Source organism: Rhinoderma darwinii, chromosome 2 (assembly GCF_050947455.1).
Source record: "Rhinoderma darwinii isolate aRhiDar2 chromosome 2, aRhiDar2.hap1, whole genome shotgun sequence".
NCBI classification, from domain to species: Eukaryota; Metazoa; Chordata; class Amphibia; order Anura; family Rhinodermatidae; genus Rhinoderma; species Rhinoderma darwinii.
This window is the reverse complement of record NC_134688.1, coordinates 360,671,647-360,692,356: the sequence shown is the minus strand read 5'-3', so window position 1 is coordinate 360,692,356 and position 20,710 is coordinate 360,671,647. Positions and strand designations below refer to the sequence as shown.

Below are 20,710 nucleotides of genomic sequence, written 5' to 3'. Positions count from 1 at the left end.
CCCGCTCCGGCAGCGACGCATCGCTTAAAAAACTCTAGAGCATTCAACGTCACGCTAAAAAGGGAGTGTTATGAGTTAAATTAGACGTAGGCGTGCCTAGCATTGGAATGTGGGCGATGCCAGATACGAGAAGGTGTGGACTACGAAGTATAGTATGTACGGTGCCGAGAATAGGGCGGGGCTAGAGTGGAATACGGGCGTGGTTCTAGTCAGCGCTGAGTTGCGCACCCTCTCTAGCTCACAGTCCCCTGTTAGTCTTCATCGAGGCAGCATCCGGACGTAGAGCGGTAGGATTGCAGCAGAATAAGCAGCGGGGGGTGATACCTGGGGAGTCACCGGGTAGTGGCACCAGCCCGTCTGTGAAGAGGATTCCCGCTTCTCTCCTGCGCCACCGCATTCAACAGGGACTCGTTCCATGTGCACGGATACCAGTGACAGGCTGCTTCCTGGCACACCCCCTCTCTTTGCCCCATCCCAGGCGAACTTCTCCCGCAGAACTTTCAAGCCCGTCACCTGAGGGAGCCTCATAATACAGCCTGCAGTGCAAGGGAGGACAGTCTAGGGTTAAACCTTGTCAGACGCTGTCAATCCATAGTATATATTAGGACTGTACAGTGCGATTTGTGCAGATCGTATATTATTCCTTATGTATAGTTGCTTGTCTTGTTATTAAACTGCAGCCTGAGCCACTTATTGTTTATCGCTGTCTTCAGTTTCCTATCATGTGTCCATTAATGGGTTAATAAGTCTGGTATCTGTGTACAAGCTGCCCAATGTCACAGAATTACATGATCGCTAGAGCAACTTCATAGGCTGGGTCCTGGATTAGTTGCTGCTTTGTATGTGAAAATTGTGACCCCATAGGTATTGTAGGGTAGCTGGTTAGTGCTGGCCATGTAAGGGTTAATTGCCGTTGTTTTGGTTGTTACATTGTTTCTGTAAATATATCTAGTTGGCTGTTTTCTATATTTGACTACAACTCCCCAGTAGGTACATATCCGCTATACTTGCTCTATTCTGTCTGTGTAGTCCCGATGCTTGTGTTGTACTAGTGATTTGTTTTATTTGTTGTATTTTGGAAAATAGTTTTGTTGGTGTTTTTTGTTTTTTTTTGTATTGCTTTGATTCTTTTCTCCCCAAGTAGGAAGATGTATTGATTTTTCTTTGCTTTTTATCTTTGCTATCAGACAGCGGGATCCATCCTTGTAGGTATAGTCTCCCATGTCTGGAGATCTTGTTTTATTGGATTGTGATCTCTCTGTGTAATGTGCGGTTTTCTTCATCATTGTGGGGTGTCTGAGTTGGGGAGTTCTGAGTGTTCGTTTTCATTGCTGCTGTTGTGACAGTTGTCATTGAGTGATCTTTTTCTGGTTAGGTATATGCTGAGCTGTCAGATATGTTGTCACTGATGTCAACTGTAAATTAATCAGATATTCCGATTCTAGGCGTTATCGTCATTTTTAGTGAATGTGTATATTGTCTTTTTTTTCTGTAGTAGTCATTTTGGAGATTTTAATGTCTTAATTTTAATTTTGTAGTTTTTATTTTTGCATTGTTTGATTTGTACACTAATTGTTTTAGAGGAGAGTTTAGTGCCCATCTCCCGTATGCGGCACCATGTCCAAAACGCTGAAAAAAAAGAAGCACTGGCTGAGCAAAGTGCAGGAATGCGGGTTATCCGGGATGGGGGGCGATCCCAGTGCCCTCTTGGAGATCCGCGGGGGTGCTGAGCATGGAGAGTTCCCTTACCTGTGCCGCCTCAGAGAGGATGCTGCAAGCTATATTGCGGGCAAGGTACCCAGCCAAGGGGATGTACTTTTGGAAGTGAATGGAACGCCAGTCAGTGGCCTTACACACCGTGATACGCTGGCAGTGATCAGGCACTTCAGGGAGCCCATCCGTCTAAAGACCGTCAAACCTGGTAAGTGCCTTCTGCAATTTATTTTTTTTCTTTGGAGACTGCCTGGGTTAATGTGCCGGGCACTGAGCCCATATCAGGATTTTCTGTAATGCTTGGACATTCCTATTCGCTTATGTTTCTGGCTTTGGTTATGTTGATTTTTATACAGCAGTTCTATATATGTAACAGTTTCGAATACAAATTTTTTTTCCACGTTTGTGATCAGTAACAATTATCTAACCCCATTTACCCTTCCATGGAAAATGTAGCTGTCAGCAATTCCATATTTGATGCAACTTCTTATAATACCATCCACAGTAATCTCTGCTTTGTAAAATAAAGTCACGGATCTTTAGTCCCTTCAGTGACTTTACTGTGCGTGGGTGTCTTTATGAAGTGAGAATCTTATCCTTGGGATTATTGTGGGTGCAAAGCCGTTCTTTCTACAGCAACATCCACAATGACAACCACTTGAAACCCTTAGCAGTCACCATCTGTCTGTGAGTCTTAGAGTTTGTAGTTAATAAGTCTCTGACGCTCCATATACACTGCCTTAAAATGAAATGACTGGTAGGCCATATTTTGAAGCTGTAAATATGTTGTATTTGGGGTACTTCAAGGGTATCTCCACTTTTCGGTATCTGCTGACATGTTGTAGAGAATATCATCCATGGGTTGAGACCTCAACTGATTCCTTGAATTCAGGACATACAGTTCTCAGTAAAGTAGCTAAACCCTTCGGCGTTGGCCATAGATTTACCTAATAATTTAAAATGTTCTTATTAAAATACTCTTTTCTACTTTGAATATTATTGTCTCTTCACATATTATAGGATTTTATGCTACTTACAAGACATCATGAGAACCTGTGTGGTCCTGGGTTAATTTGAGGTGAAAGTTCCTGTTCCTTGGTTTGGGAATACTAAGGCCAACATTGGTCCATGGTCATTTCCAAGCCGATATTTATAATCTGAAAATATTACCTTGAAATATAGGCTCTTGTGTTTTTCTCTTGGGTAACAGATGGTGGGTGACAACCACTCATGGCAGTTATAAATAATTGTCTTCTACAGTTAAACCTTCCCCCTTTTTCCTATGGTGACTCAGGTTGTTTTAGAATTATAGTCCTGAACCAGCAAGACTAGGATGAGCAGTTAAGCTGCTTTCACACAAGCGTATTCTTCATCAGTATTCTATCCTTTTTTTTCTTTTTCTGTCCATAATACGGAACTAATGCTAAACAATACTATTCACATGGGCGTCTATTTTAAAAATGCAGCATTGAAGTTTATGGATGGTGATTAAAATAAGGATGCATCGGTATGTAATCTGTATTGCATCAGTATATCATCAGTTTTTCATCCGTTTTTTTAAAGTCTCGTGTAGATAAATTTTCTGCCTAGAAGACCGTAATACTGATCTACTGATGCATTTTAATCTGTGAGGCCCCATGCACCTGTCCTATTTGTCTATTTTACGGACCGTGCTCCCATGCTTTATAATGGGAGCGCTGTCCGCAAGTGCGGACCTCTATCCGTGGCCGACCGTGATTATGGACATGGTCGTGTGCATGGGGCCTCATCTGTCCGTATTGCGTATCCGTATAATGGCCGTTTACCAGTGCGTGTGTGCGTGCGCGCACAAACGCAGGAGTGGACATAAAAAAAGGAATTGATCAGTCTCTTTATATGTTTTTTAATTTTTTGTTTTTTTATACACCTTCTCTTCCTTTTGGATCCACTTGTGGCTTTGGCTCAAAAAACGTAGCCAAAAATGCCATCAAAACATTGTGTGTGATCCTGGCGTTATACTGGAATCACACATTAAATTTGTGGTGCAGTTTATTGTGCCAAAGCCAGGAGCAGCGGATACAACTGGAATGAAAGGTATAAGACCCCAAGCACACGACCGTGCCCGTAATTATGGGCACGGCCGGCCACGGGCAGCTGGCCGTTTTTACGAGCCATGCTCCCATTATAAAGTATAGGAGCACGGTCCGTAATATTAAAAAATAGGACATGTCCTATTTTTTTCGGCCGGTTTCTACGGCACGGACACCTTCCCGTAGACATACGGGAAGGTGTCCGTCGGCCATAGAAATGAATGGGCCCGTAATTACGGAGCGTAATTAGTGGTGATTTTACAGTTGTGTGCACGGGGCCTAAGTCCTTCCTTTTGAATCCACTCCTGGCTTAAACATGTTTGGACCCTGGCTTAGCAACACAGGCTGTGACCAGCGAGTGACACTTCCAGATCTGCACGTTCTCACAGAGATCAGTATGTGTCACTCACACATTCTCTAGACGTTTATATTCATATGCCCTGCCATTGGCTCCCCAGCACCAGAGAGAGAACAGAATGGCTGCCACTTCTCCGCACTGGAGCCTGGATATCCTGATAAGTTGTTTCCATTTTTATACCAAATTTATCTATGCGGATATAATAGGTTATTTCTAATATGTATTTAACGACTGTCTAATAAAATAAGTTTTATGGCTATTGAGCCTGACCATTGATGAGAACAACCAGTAAAGTAGAACTTATAAAAGGTGTAAATTCATGCCAGGCTTTCAATACTGTATGACCTTTGCTAGTGGCTGGCGGGCGATGAACTCTTCCCATGCTTGTGTAGCCAGAGGTGGCCAAAGAACTAGTTGGTCGGGTTGTACTGATTTTGCCAGTGTCATGCTAATCTGTGCCCGTGAAATCTGACAGTATCAGGGAGAGAATAAAATGTGTGCACGTGTATAGATAGATGTGTGTGATTGCAAAATACCAGGGAAGATCATTATGTGAATACTGTGATCTGTTTCATATACAGTTATATACACAGGTATGTCCATGAAGGATTCCAGAGCCTGTCCGCCAACTTTCCCAGACTCCTGGATGTCAAGTTTTCCTAGTTATGTATGTAGTGCTACTTAATCCACTTTTATACTGCTGCATAAATAGTCTGATTTGCTGATGAGGACTTGAGGAAGATGGGTAACAAAAGCCCAAATTTGTTAATCATTTTTTATTTTACGGAATGTGCTCGGACAACTTGAAATGTGCATATTCTCTCTTGCTTGCTGCTCTTGTACCTTGACACGACTTGAGTAATAAAGGCAGACTTTCCGTGCACTAATCTCTGACCTTGACTATGATAACCGATCTGAACAAGAACCTTTGCTCCCCCTCTCCAGCCAAACATCCAATAAGTTACAAATAGTCTTCTTTCTAGGTATACATTTGGTTGTTAGTGGGGTTTTGTCCATGTGCGGAGTACATTGTTTGTCTTGAGGGGAAAAAAATTGGTGGGTGTCCAGTATACTGACCCTTTACCTGCCCTATAATGTAGTCATTACATCCCGAGGGCAGACATTCCAGCAGAAATGGGAGCCAAGTAATTGAGTTTAATGCCTTTTTTTTCCCCCCATCCTTTCTTGTTAGGGATTGAGGTCAGCCATTACCATGCTTTCTGCCTGTTATAGGAAGGTTTTTGTGTTGTTTCTTCAGTCTGTCAATGTCGCATGAAGATGACTATATATACAGGTATCCTATGGTGGATTCTGGGGCCTCCAAACCACAGTAGGGCATCGTTTTTTTAATTAAATTAAGTCCCCTGATGTGAAAAGTTGTAGTTTTAAGGTTGGTTAAATGTTCACTGTGGTGTGATCCATGAATGTCCGCTTACTACATGGTTGAGATTATTAGGTATCTTGTATGAGTAGTGTGCTATGTACTACACAATGGTTTTTGTAGTGTGTCGTACCTATAAAACACAATTTTGCAATGCATGACTGGTGTAATATGTGGATGCAAATGCACAATGCTTCAACTGCTCAGTAATACCTCCATATACCTTTTTCCCTTAAAAAGGACAACTTTTTGCGAATTTCGGGGTAATATAGTTCCCTTTTTAGGACCGCCCTCTATTAGACCAGTTTAGCATCTACATTAAAATTGCAACACCATGACAATCCCTGGTTATACTCAACAGAACTTGGATCAGCAAAGGGTACTAGGATGATCTTTGTTCTATTTAGTGGATCCGTGGGGACCAAGGTGTTGCAGCCATAATATGGATATCAAATTGCAGCCGTATTACAGCCATTTAAAACCGGACTTGGCCAGTGCATGGAGCTGTGGAGGATGCGGCACATCCATTGAAATCGGTGGACTCTCCATTTACGTCAATGTAGCTATGAGTTCTAGATTGTCCCACAGCTGATCATAGGGTGCCCCAGCAGCAGAAGTCCATAGGGAAGGAAAGTGGTTATTCAGATAGAACAGACTGGAAATCATGCTAGAGAAAGAAAGATCTATCTAGATGCTGGGTAATAGTCCAGTACATTAATATTTCTGCACACATTTCCAGCATTCTATCTTCTAATGTACTTGCTCCAGTTTTCCACTGTAAACATAAGCTACATGAGCCCTGCTGTCTTTGAAGTGTAGATGCAGCTGGGGTACATTTTTGTGCATTAGATTGTCACTGAGATAATACACGATTGTAAATTCCCACAGGTTTTGTGTTTCTGAAGCTGTGTCCTGCGGAGTGTATACGTCGCACTGTTTTAGGAGGTTTGTTTTCTTTGCTATTTGGGTGAATGATTTGGTTGGCATTTGCTGGGTATGCCCACTTTGAGTATGAATGCCTCCTTGTGACATCCAACTACTGATGTCTGCAGTGCGTCTAAAATAAAATGCTGGCAATTCTGAATTAAATAGCAGCTACTGTGACAGGAGCAGGTAGAGTAGTGTTCAGTGCAGTCAGCTGGATAGGAAATCAATCATATGGGAAGCAGTCTTTATGTGAAAAATGGTTTAAAGCGCCAATAAATATAAAAGTGAAACTTTGTTTACAAATGCCAACTATAACAGCTGGCAGCGATGCCCACCATAATCCCTCGAACCCCATTTGAAACAGCTTTTCTACAACAAGTAGAATGGATTATAAGCATAAAAAAATCTGCCTAGTGTTATACAAACACGCACGCACGCACGCAAGGCCTCATTCACATTCTGTGTGGCTGTACAGAGGCACACAGAGTCCCTATGACTTCTTAGCTGTAGGCACTCCATGTGCTGCCGTGTGATACCTCCATTTAGAAGCCATATTTCTAGGGTAGAATACCTGCACTGTTTGTTTTTTTTTCTATCAAATTTATATGGAAAACAGAAAAAACCTCTGTATACCTCTCTATCGGAGGCATACAGAGATAGTGGGGCTACATAGAAGTCTCTTGGCACTGTATTACACTGTGGAAGTAGTCTGAAGCCATAATACAGTTTGATATAAGCTTCAATCTATTCTATCAGACACGGCTTCTGAAGCAAAATGATAATTTTTCCCATGAGTTTGCCAGCCCATTTAAATGTGGCCCCGAGACAGAAGAAATATATATAATATCACGCACATGCAGTGGTCATGGTAATCGGCTTAAAATGGGTCATGTTCAGCTAGTGACATCTGGAGGAGTAACCCTTGCCTGGACACTTCTGTACATAAATCTAGCGCTGTTTGTGTACCTTCCCCATGGCAATTGTCATATTGAAGAATGATTTATCTCTGTAGTAAAATATTTGATTGTGTAACTGAAGCATTGACTGGAGATTCTAGTTCAAGTTCCAATGTTTACTTCGTGTAACCTTGGACAGATCACTGACTGGTGTGTGGATTCTATAATTTAAGATTAATTGCAAGATTTTTGTTAACCATACTAGCCGACATTTGCACCTGATCCATCTCATTTATTTGTGTTCAATAAGTGTTTTGGGTATAAGGTCTCATGCATTTCATTTGGTGTTTTTTTTTTTGTTTTTTGTTTTTTTTTCTGTTGAATTCCATATGTATCCGACATAAAAAAAAGACTTGCACGCTCCATCAGATTCTGTATGTTTATCTTCCTTATTCATAGCAACCGACGGAGCCTGTATGGGCTGTGTGCAGGTGGCTCGGCTGTGCATGATCCCTAAAGAGTAAGGCTGGGGTCACACTGCGGTTTTGTCCTCCACTCCAACGTGACCATATGGGTCCATTAGTCAGAGGGAGCCCAAAAGAGCGTACGTTTGGAACCAGTCTGTCCAGTATATGTCCGTATACTGCAAAAAAAAAGTACAATGGAATAGCGTAGCAGACTGCGCTACTTCTTCCTGTAGTATCCTGTAAAGTAAAATGACTTTGTTAAACGGATACCATATAAGCCTATGGGTGATGGAAGCCAAAGTATAGTATCCGTCACAGGCGTCTGTTTAATGGCTTAACGGCCATATTTCACATCCGAGTTTCACCCGTTTGGGACCTGTTTTCACGGATCCCCATAGACTTGTCTATGGAGTGATCCGTGAAAATGGACGTAAATAGGACATGTTCTATTCTTCAATGGACCCTTCACACGGTTTGTTGAAACAACGTCCGTGTGAACGGCACCAATAAAATACATGCGTCCGTGTGACGGCCGTTGTTTTAATGGCCATCACACATACGTATTCAAGGTTCGCGTGAATAAGCCCTAACGGTTACATCATGGGCTCTTATATAACTTTTCATGACTTATCCGTTAAATGGATGCCATTATGTTTGACTAATACGTTAAATGGATGCCTAAGGCTACATGCACACAATGCGTGTTACATGCAGATTTCTTGAGGCAAATCCGCAGCGTAAAACAGCGCCAACAAAGTAAATCACACCACAAGTAATCTCATTCACACGTTGCAGAATTTTACCGCACATAAATTGACCTGCGGTGCAGATTTTGAAATCCGCGGCATGTCAATTTATCATGCGTTTCTGTCTCATAATTGTGACAAAAAATATGGCACCAAAATTGGCAGCATAAAATCTGCACGCTTTTTTTTATATATAAAATTCACACCTAAAAACGCATAAAAAAAATGCAGTATAAAGTCTGGGTTTTACCTGTGTAATCACCTCCGGTTATCTGCGGTTTTGATGTGGATTTTCCGCATCAAATTCCGCAATGTGTGCAATGTTGCCTAATAGTGGCATCTGTCACCCATAGGCTCACAATCTATCCGTTAAACCGATTCCATATTAGTCTATAAGTGATGAATACCTGGCACTTTAGTAATTCGTCATAGCCTGTAGTTAACATATATGTTGAGATCTTTTCCCGAGTAATACGTTAAACAGGACATAAAAGCAGTGTGAACCTAGCCTTAGGCCCCATGCACACGAACATGCTTTTGCGACCTCAACTTCCCCGAAAATCCACAGGAGAATTGCGGCCCCATTAATTCCTATGGGGCCATTCACATGACCGTGGTTTCCACGGTCCGTGCATGGCCCCGGACCGCAGAAAGAACGGGCGAGCCTTATTACGGCCGTGTTCTGCGGTCCGGGCTCATTGAAAATAATGGCCGCGGCCATGTGCACAGCCCGCGATTTGCGGGCGGCTCGAGGCTGACACTCCATGGCTGGCCGACCCGAAAATCACGTCGGTGCACATGGCTGCAGTCGTGTGCATGAGGCCTTAGGATTACCAAAAACACAACGGGGAGCAGGACTGTGCATGATTTTTTTTATTTATTTTTTAATTCAGCTATTTTCTCATAATCTTTCTCATATGAACTAGGTTTTTGTAGAGTTGCTAGGAAATAATTCTTCCATCACTTTTATTGACCAGCTGCATAGCCATAACCTGCCCAAAGATCCTTTCACTGTTGCTAAAGTTGGCCGATCAGCCTCCATAACTTGGTTAGTAGAAACATCCCAATAAGAAATACATTTGATCATTAGGTAGATATTCTGGTTTGATACGTGGAGCACAGCAAGTACTTCAGTAGTCTGCACCAGTCCCTGTAGAAACATATGTCCCACCTTTCTAGGAATCCTATTACCGCTACAACAAAGCAGTATGTTTGAACAGACTTTCCTAAAAGCTCCAATTAACCCTTGGAGAGCATTAGGGTATGTTCACACGCTTAACAAAATATGGCTGAAAATACGGAGCTGTTTAAAGGGGACTGCCGCTCATGATTTTCAGCCGTTTTTTAAGCAACTAGCGTTTATTTGCGGCGGTTTTTACGGCCATTTTTGGAGCTGTTTTTTTATTGAGTCAATGAAAAATGGCTCAAGAAGTGACATGCACTTTTTTACGGAGTGTTTTTTATGCGCCGCTATTTGAAAATGAGGCGTACAATAACGCCCCGTTGGAAAAGAACGCCGTATTTCGCATTGAAATCAATGGGCAGATGTTTGTAGGCGTTCTGTTTCCAATTTTTCAGCCGCCCGAAAAACGGCTGAAAATAGCCCGTGTGAACATACCCATACTGTTTGGTACATGACCTTAATTGTCACTTTTTCCACCATCCGTCTACAAGCGGTTAGGTCTTTTGTGTAGATGACTGCAACAAAAAGAAAATACATTCCTTCCCATAGTGTCATAGCAGCTTGTGTTGTGTAGAAGACTTATGTAATAGTTGTTTTTTTTAACCTTTTGAAGTCACAAGGCTGACCCCAATCCCTAATGTTACCTATTCAGAGATAGAGAGAGCTGATCAAGGATGACTTGGTCTGCTCGTACATGAGCCGTAGTATGGCCTGACTATTCGGGTAGGTCAGAGAAAATCTCGAAATCAGAAACTCCCTATATTGTGCAATTCACCATGGTGGAAAATCTTGTGGTTATTTCAGCCGTCTATATTTTAAAGGAGGGACACGCAATTTGTTTTGCTGGCAGCTCAATAGGTAAATGAAAACAAGGAGATATCCCCCTGCATGACCATACAGAATTAGCAGAGCTGAGTTTAACTTTATGTTCACACAACCTATCTTTAGCGGTTTTTCGGGCCGTAAACGCCCTGAAAAACTGCTAAAAATACGGGGGCTGAACGCCTAAAAAAACATCTGCCCATTGATTTCAATGGGAAAAACTGCGTTTTGTTCACATGGTGCGTTTTTTTACGAGGCCGTTTTTAAAAATGGCACGTAAAAAAAGCGCCCCGTTAAAAAGTGCATGTCTTGAGCTGTTTTTCATTGACTTGATAGAAAAACCGCTCCAAAACCGGCCGTAAAAAACGCTAGTTGCTTAAATAACTGCTGAAAATCAGGGTCTGTTTTCGCTTGAAAACAGCTTCATATTTTATGGCCGTTTTTTTGTTTGCCGTGTGATCATACCCTAACATTACACAGTTGGGGTTTGCCTGTTGCCCAATATAAAACCCCCACTGTTATATACAAATGCTGCAGTAGCAATTTCAGCTCTGCCACATCTTTAGGTTTTCAAGTCTCGCCATATAATTGCTGCTGAATGTGTCTTTTTATTTATATATACATATATATATATGTGTGTGTGTGTGTGTGTGTGTGTTTCATTTGTGGAAGATCAGCAGGGAGCAATATTTATCCTTCCCTCCCCCTCTCCTCCTTCCCATATGTACAGTCAAAACAAATTCTAATAATGCATCAGCCTCATAGACCTGCTTGTCAGATTGCATTCCTGTTGTGCGAATCTGTGTTCTCTGTCAACATAACACATAACCTTCCCATTTCTGCTAGATTTTTTTCCATTTTTTTTTCTCCTTTTATACAGAAAATATTTATTTCTATATTGAAGTTTTATTAATAGGCAACTATTTAGGTGTTCTTTGAAGCACCTGAAACAGGGACTTATTAATCATAGAGGGTTAAATCAGAGTGCTCTCTGAAACACTGATAGGAGAGCACTGGGGGTCTCACGTGGCAGGCAAAATGACTCATATTGCCACAATTTTAGCGAAATCGCCTAACATGGCTTTCTTTCCCATGCACCACCCACATGTCCCTTTCAGAAAAAATGGTGGAAGTGGTTAAAAGCACTCAAACTCCAGGTTAAGAAGAAGTTAGCTGGATGTTCTTTGTGCTTCTTGGTTTAACACTCAATGGGTATATTGTTGTTGTTGTTGTTGTTGTTGTTGTTGTTTATATTTTATTTTTTTTCCCCAAAAAAAAAAAAATCATACATGCACATTAAGTGACCGGTATAACAGAATAGCAATTCCAGTTAAAGGACATTAAAAAAACATGACTGCGCTCTTCCAGACCCAAGCTGCAATATCTGACACATCCCATAGACAAGTGTGGCGCTGTTTCTGCAAGAAGGAATTCATGTTTTTCTAATAACATACAACTTAACCTAGGCTGTGTTTTTGATGCAACATGAGGTATGTGAACTGCAATGTTAGACCGGTACTTGGAAAGTTTATCACCAGGGACTACTTTAAAACGGAGAATGACTAGACTGCTTATTCTTCGGGGCACCCTAGTGGCTGGCCTAATCCGCAGTCACCTCCGTCCCTTGTAGACATGCTTTCTTTCTGAAGACACTATACTATATAGAAAGAATTGCTTGGATACAGACCCGCTCCTTTAGATAAAACATACTACCAGTTATGTAGTTGGTTTTCACAGCAGTTGGTTTAATGGCCTGTCTATTACTCGACTTCCCTGGTACTTCAGTAGGTTGCCTACCACTATTTTAGTGTAGGTCCAGTCCAGGGAAGAAGTCCTCGCTGAACTGACTTGTCCCTGGACATCTCTGAGTCAGATGACTTGGAAGACAGAGACTTCTTCCCTGCTGAACTTCAAAAAGACAATACTGTGGTTTCTAAACGGCTGTCATTTCCTTGCTGCGGCACGTACCCTTTACCGGGTCAAGGTTACTCGCTGCCTTACGTAAGCGCATTTCAGCCACAGAAGTTTAGTATTATAGAGAGGATATACCTGATCCGTCAGTGGTGTAATAATACATAAAACAGCCCCGAATGTTTGGAAACTGCTCCTCTCATTTAGAAGTCTGTTGCGTTTGACAGTAATAACAGCCCCGGAATATGTTAGATTCAGTTGTCTGTTCAGGAGGAGAACATCATTGCATATAACTAACGGTTTAAATCTAGAAACTCCGATTTGAGCTAAACGTCTCCGTACCGTCACAGATCAGTAGAGCTGTCAAACAAATCTGACTCTTAACATTTTAATTGCTGACTAGAAATATTATTCATGAGTTTCATGCTGGCATGCCTGAGTAATTGCAGCTATAATATCAGGCATGTGATACACCGGCTAAGCAGATGGCAGTGTCTGGAAGTATGAAGAAATAGAAACGATAGACACCCAAGAATACATATTTATATTTATAAAGAAGATTAGCGCAGCTTTGCTGCCGAAATAAATCGTCAAGTTCCTGGAGTGTGCTCATCCCTATATGGTAGTTTGGATCCCGGAGAGCCGTAATCTGCGGTCTGCGCTTTATTTTATAATTCTTTATTAAAAAATTGACATTTCCTTCAGCAAATAGTGGGTTTTTGCTGTGCATATTTCTGCAGATTTTCCGCAGCGGTTTCACCTGCGGATTTAGTCTATGTTCACACAGGGCAGATACACTGCGTAAAAGCACACAGCGTATCCGCCCTGGGCGCTGCAGGGAATTCCGACCGAAGTACTGTACTTTTTGGCCGGAATGTCTACTGCGGAAAACAGCACATAAAAAAAATTTCATACTTACGTAGCCATGGCGACATGTCCCTCTGACATCCACCAGGCCGGCTTCCTGGGATGATGCTTCATTCCATGTGACCGCGGGAGTCTGTGATTGGCTGCAGCGGTCACAAGGGATGAAATGTTATCCCAGGAGGCCAGCCTGGATGAAGAAGCACAGAATTCTGGGTAAGAATAAGATTTTATTTTTTTTTAGCTGCGATTTTTGTGGCGGAACCGCAGCTTTTCCGCTGCAAAAATTGCAACATCTATTTGTTGCGGTTTTTAACTACCCAATGAATTCAATGGGGAAAACACTCAACAAAAAAGCAGCGATAAGGCAAAAACAATTAACATGCAGCGGATTTAAAAAAAACACATTTTCTAAGCGTTTTTTTTTTTCGCTCATGATTTACGCAGCATTTATGCTACGTGTGAACTTGCCCTTAGTGTGAAGCATTGATTATACCAAACTTTATGTGCACCTGGAATCGCTGTACAAACAAGAATGTTTCTGTTCACAGAAATCTTAAAAACGATATCCAAGTATATTGGAAAGTTTCATAGCTTTTCATTTTAAAATGATTACACTTTATTTACTTAAAATTGGAAAACCGCTTTCAAGAGGTTTTGGACCTCGTCTCTATGGTGTCGCATCTGCTGTACTTGATAGGGCCACTGGGCACTATATGAAAAAATGGAAACCCTGGATGTCCTTTGACATGCGCTTTCTCTGAAATGGCACTGTGCGGAAAAAGGACGTTTTCACAGCAAGAGGAACAGCTATATGGAAGGCATTATCAAACCTGTGCAATCCAGTTAACTGAATGACTCTCGGGGAGGTGTGAAAATAGAGCAGGGCGGCCCAAGTGATGTCACAGTTACCAACACCATTACTCTAGCTCTTTATGGTAGCCTTTAGACAAGAAGAGGCAAGCGGGCTATTTTACGGTTTTTAAATCCCTTTCCGCACTATGTTTAGATACGTGGCTCCCTCGATTATTAGGTACAATTCCATTGATATATTAGGGAATTGGTTTTCTAGCACATCACGTATAAGACTACATCCACAAAGTTTCTGCAGAAAGCCGCAGGGAAAAATGCAGCGGCAAATCCGTCGCAAAAATGTGTAGATTTTGATGTGGATTTTGTGCCTGGGGAAAAAAAAAATATCAAAACCATATACCAACCTCCAGTGGCGCTCCCATATAAATGCTTTTGTTGGTCTCTGTACGCCTAGCCTCCTGCGGTAACATGTTGTCATGTGGCCGTACTGCCTGTGATTGGCTGCAGTGGTCACATCGCTGGAGGCCAGGTATACAGAGACTAGGGGTAGCGCTGCCAGGGGAGGTGAGCATAGTGTTTTTTTGTTTTTATTTTAAACTTATATAAAACTATCTGGATTTTCTGTGGATCTGATCTTCCGTACTAAATTCTATGGGAAAAATCTGCAACAAATCCGTGCACTTTCTGCAACATGAGTAGACACTCTGCAGATTTAAAAATATATACCACAGGTCAATTTCTGAGCGCAAAATACCCGCAGCATGTGGTTAGGATTTGTTCAAGTTTCCTTCACTTTGCTGCTACTGTATTCCGCTGCAGATTTTCCGCTCACAAATCCGGACTAAAAAATACGCTATGTGTGAACTCAGCCTAATGCTAATTACATGGGACATTGCTAAAATTTGGCCACTATCCCTTTGTTATTTTTTATTCTTGTCATCATAAATGACATATACCATTTTAAATCGGCTTTAGCCTTTTGTAGAAGTTAAAATCTGGAGCGGTGTATATATTTTATGGTGATAGAAGCAGCATGTGTCCTCTCTAATGGCTGTCAGACGAAATTCTGTATATTTGAGAGTAACTTCTAGTTACTTTGCTGTGAAGGTGAAGTATTCCTTGTTTCTGCTTCTAACAGTCAAACAACTTTTGATTTCAGCTATTGATGGGTCACATGAAACACCCCTACAGTTTTGCCTTAGGCAATTGCCGTTTGCTTAAAAAGAGAACGTTGGTGAAGTAATCTAACTATACTGCATTAATGCGGAGCAACAGCTTGAATTCTGTAACTTCTTCTCACCTTTTACATTAAATTAAACATATTTTTCTGGTAGAAGAAGTTTTAGAAGAACAGTGTGAGGTGTCAAGGTGTGGGTTAATGTCTTGTGTAGAGAATACAGAAGTTTATTTTGACACTGGCCAAGGTGGGTCAATGTGTAGAATTAATTTTGGTAGCTTGTTCATTGACAAACCGCTTGTGGTGTTAATACTTTATATTCTTAGTTTTTTAATTATTTTATTTTAGCTTAAAGAACATGTCAACGGGGCACAGTTCTTCGGATATGGGCAGATACCCTTAAAGAGTTAAGGTGGTAGTCATTTACTTTGCCTACTGAATTGCCCCCAAAACTCCTGATTAGCTAGGGCACCCTACTTTCACTAACTCAACGTTGCTATCCTTTTGGCAAATGATCAACTCACATGAAGAATGAATAAAAAATAACTGTCTTAAAGCAAAGAGAAAAGCTTGTACCCAACAAATATTCCATTGCGCTGTATAAAGAAAGCACCCATGGATTTCTTGCCCCCATGGGGCTCATTCTTTCTTGCTCCAAGCAGAAACACTGTATCGCCAATTTAATTAACCTGATGTTTTCTGAATAAGGAAGAATATCCCGGGGTACTCCAAAGATTCCAGCGCAAACACAGGAAAATGATATAAATTCACCAGATTTATATGCCATGTTTGGTATAAAACCATGACCCACATACTGACAGGTGCTAATACCAACTAAGTCACTGTGTAATGCAGAAGTGTTACCCTCTGATACTAGATTAGGTGTTAGAGGCGAAATATGTGCTTTCAAACTTAGCTTGTGTGTGGTCATTGTCTGGTGTCTTACAAGGTCAGCACTAAGGTCATTATCATAAGATTTATAGTCCTTTTCTAAGATGTATTTATTTTCTGGTATAATAAAATGATGATGGCAATAAAGAGTCAGTATAGATCAGAACTGCAGGTTGTAGGCATTCTATGATTTGCATGTTTGTTATTTGCATTCTGAATAATAAAAATAGTATTTGTTATTATTGATGTTGGGATGCTAGTGGTTTAATATGACTAGCAAGGTCTTGGCACTCTGGGTAATGGGGTGGTGTTCGTAGTATGTGCCCAACGTTACTCACAATGAAATAGAACTCGGCACACGTGACCTGTGCTAGTGAATGTGCAGTCGGCGTCCATAATAGAAGGGTGCCTTTTATAAGCGACCCTGGTTGCAAGGAAACTAGCACCGTTCATATACATTTCCTATCTACCTATACCAGGTGATCTGATAAAGGTCCATTGTTAGGCCAAAATGAAATTCTTTACATCTAGAATTCTACCCTACAATAAAAATTCTTCTTTGCATTCAAATTGGAATGTGCCATAGAGGCAGCCCATGCAGCTGGTTGGTCTCATCCCCTTTCAATATTGGTGGCAAGTAACTGTGTAGGACTCTCTTCTGCACAGGATCTGCATGGTTCGCAAACAAAGTGGTTGGAAAAGTTCCCAAAGGGTCATGAAAAGTGGGTTGTTGGTGGAAACAAACACAAGGCCCTTCCGTCCTGGGTATCTTTGCTATGTGTAGTCTAAGTTCTATTCCATTGTGAATGTGACAAGTACACTTTAAAAAGCTTGTAAACTTCTAACCCAGTTTGACATCAAAATATGTTATATTAGCAATGGATGAGAAATGGAAAATTTCCAATCTATTACTATAATTTGAATGCCCTATGTGGGTAATTTATTAACTTTCCGATGCCAGTTTCATGGTGTAGAAAAGTCACAAACCGCTCAAAAGACGTAAAACATTGCAACTTTTCAGCCATTTCTGCCGGTCTGGGTACTTTAAAAAAAAATGTGGGCGGTGCTTAGTGTAAGGGCGAGGCAACTCACGGCCCGACAAATTTACCATATTTTACGACCGACACTATTATAACAGAATTATATTGTAGGGGCATAAATCATAGTGGAAATCCACACCAGCTCCTTGCTCCCATAGATTTCATTCCGTGGTGTACAGACGTGCACCTCTTAAAAAATTTGTTGCATCTTACTTTAGCTTATGTCCTATTATGTGGGGCGTTTCAAATGCCAAATCTTAACAAATTCCACTTTTATATGTAATAACGCTAGTATTCGAGCACTGCTTAGATGCTGCCAAGAAGCAAAGCAACATAGTGAAAGATATCTGAGGACTTGACTGAAATAGAATCTATTAAAGTATCTATGAAGAGCGGAAACAAATGAAATTGTGTGCTATGCTTCAAACTGGCAGTGGCTCAGAACTGAGATTCAACAAATGGAAGTCTTGGCCTGCAAATGTTTGTAGAGAAGTTCTGGGTTATTGGCAACTCTCGCTAGTTTTTAGAATGAGCCACATTAACATTGAGATGTTTGTACAATTTACTTTACCTTCTTGTACAGAACAAGAGGATATCCTTCTCTCATTGTGTGACATAAAGGCATCACAGTGTTGCCCCAATTCTGCATTATTCATATTGCAGTTGACAATGCTGTACCAAAATTGTGCCAATACTAGTGGCGAAAAGGGCTTTAGAAGGTAACAGGGCGTCACTTCAGTAGGCCCTTGTATGTGTTGTCCTGTTGCCACCCACTCCTCCTCTCTTTGTCTCCTGATAGCATGTCACAAAGACGTGCTGGCAAATTAAGTCTACATAGGGGGTAAACTCCCAATAGTAGGTATATGTCATAAGATCACATCAGTATGTGAGCTCAGCCCATGACCAATTTCCAGAAAGAAGAGACCGTGGATCTCTATGGAAGGTAAAATGTATCCCTTTTGCCATTTTCTAAGGCAATTATTAAACTGGCCACACACATAAAACAGCTATGCTTGTTTGGCTATATGAAAAAAAGCTACAGCAGTGTAAAGCATGGAGGAGCAGAACATCAGTTTGATCCACTGATGAGACATGGGATGGATTTTAAACTACCTCAGACTCTCAATAGACTTTGCGGTCAAGCTGCAGTCATGCGTGTGCCCGGTGTAGAAGTACTAAACAACCATTCATCAATACTGATGCACATAAACAGTAGGTAATAGGTTTTGACTTGCTTATATATTTTTAAGCCCTCATTAGAACATCTGCTTTAAGGAGATCTGTTTTTTTATTCGATGATAATGAGTATTGCCATTACTGAAAAGCTCTGGAAAAGGTCATATATTGTCCGTTCCGTGCTACAGATCACACCGTTCATAGTATCATTTGTCTGCAGTAGAACATACTTTTTTGTACTTAGACCCACCAACAGCATGGCTTCCTGAGATTTGTACGGTTGACTAATATGTTTGCAGTTAGCAGCATAATAGTTTTCATGATTCATGGATCATTGATCCATTCATTGAAGCTGTAACAGCACAAAGTCAGCCACGATAAATGACATACAAGTGAATAGTCTTCTCTGAGGCACGTTAATGTCCGGCCTATAGTTGTAGCAATGCATCATGCTATCGTTTGTAGGGCTATTTAAGCTTTCTCGAATGCTGACGTGTACTGCAGTTGGACACCATGACTCCACAAGCATCCGCTCTCTCGTCTTTATTTTCACTCCCTTTTTCCAGCTGAATATGTGGTTTATAAAATGGGAACTCATTCTTGTTTAACTAACATGGTATTAAAAGCAATGCCTCATGTATTTAATTTCAGTTTGTTTTATCGGATTCAAGTCTGTAGAAAGGGAATGTGTGCTTTAGTATAGCCCCTACCCTAGAGAGCAGGGAGCTGCATACAGAGCCTTAACTGTATATTTAATGTTGGTATCCTTCCTTCTCAAGATCTACAGCAGTACAACAGTCCTGTCATTAGCTTGACCACCTTCTAATGATAATGAAATTACTGTTCATTCTGTCCAAGTCTATACAGCAAAGCTGACAAGTGACTTGAATTAAAATTGCAGCCTGGCCTAATGCGCAGGGCACGGCTATTCAGGGAAAACCAGTGAAGGGGATGCAGTGTTAAATCAGCGCTGAGGCCGCTTCATTCTTAGGTGTCAGACCCCTCTGAAAATACGGGGCTCTATTCCCTTGAAAACCGCTCCAACAGCTCCGTACTTTCAGAAGACTTTTAGTAAGCATATGAACATACTCTAAGGCTACGTCCACACGAGCGTATCAGATTCACATGCGTGAATCTGGTCCGTTATGCATCAGTGTTCTTTGCGAGGGCATGCACACACTCGCAAAGCACATCCTTTTTTTTTTTTTTTCAATTGAATTGATTCGTAAATCACGCACAGCACACGCATGTGCGTCCGTGTGCTGTGCATGATTTTCACGCACCCATTGTCTTCAATGGGCGATAGGTGCGTGAAAAACGCACCAATATAGGATATGCAGTGAGTTTTACGCAACGGACACAAGCTGCGTGAAAACTCCTGCATGTGTGAACGGCCCCATTGAAATCAATGGGACCGTGTGCTGCGCGTGGCTTTCCTGCGCAGCACATGGACGTTATTCATTCACGTTCGTCTGAATGAGCCCTAAGAATGAAGATCTCACATGTAACCACAATCGCTTTCATGCTGGTGTCTTTCTTGTATCCATTAGGTAATCGTTTACTAAAAGCCGATACTCCGATCTAAAGCTTTTTGCAAATGAAATTGGCTAATAGCTTTTCTTAAAACACTCATTTGCATTCATAAAACCTGCTGTTGTACCAGATCACAATGCTATGTGGTTATTGTTGAAACGCTAAATACTCTTTTTTTGATCACATTTTTATTGCCTCGGATTCCTTGACTTCTCTAACATTTTTCATTAGGTTGTTTTATGGTATTTTTTTTTTACATTTTTCATTCTAGATCTTTTTACAGCTAGATAATGAATACATGCAGATGAAATACCTCTCGTTGTTTGTTTATAGCACTCATTCGTTTTCCCTGTGTGGCTGCAAAAATAAAAAAAAATGACCTTATTTGGGTAAATGCTGAGAATGATTAGAACAATACCCCGTAATGAGTCCCATAAGCTTGATGATGAACTCGGGGGACCCATGTGTTGTCTGACGTTTTCTAAGACCACCTTAAAACTTGACTTCCAAATTCAAGACAAATTTTAGGATCCTAAGGCCCCTTTACACGTTCAGAATTTGACTCCGATTTCTGCACCGGTTTTGCGACAAAAGCTGTGTTAATTCTGCAAACAATCTGCATCCAATGCATGTGAATGGGGATTTTGTAACCCCGTTTACATGCAGCAGAAAGAAATATATACATATTTGTGTCCCCTCTGCAGAAAAATAAATCTGCAAGAATAAGTCTACATTCACCTGAG

The 20,710-nt window shown here is 41.2% G+C and overlaps 1 protein-coding gene across 3 annotated transcripts in view; it reads left to right on the top strand.

Annotated features, from left to right (window-relative positions):
* Window positions 1–216: 216 nt before the first annotated feature.
* MAGI3 (membrane associated guanylate kinase, WW and PDZ domain containing 3) overlaps window positions 217–20,710 on the top strand; it is a 272,283-nt gene continuing 251,789 nt past the window's right edge. For all 3 annotated transcript variants that reach the window (XM_075853845.1, XM_075853844.1, XM_075853846.1), the window contains exon 1: window positions 217–1,921. In XM_075853845.1, the coding sequence (XP_075709960.1) occupies window positions 1,618–1,921 (304 nt within the window). In that variant the 5' untranslated portion in view covers window positions 217–1,617. The remainder of the gene's footprint in view (window positions 1,922–20,710) is intronic.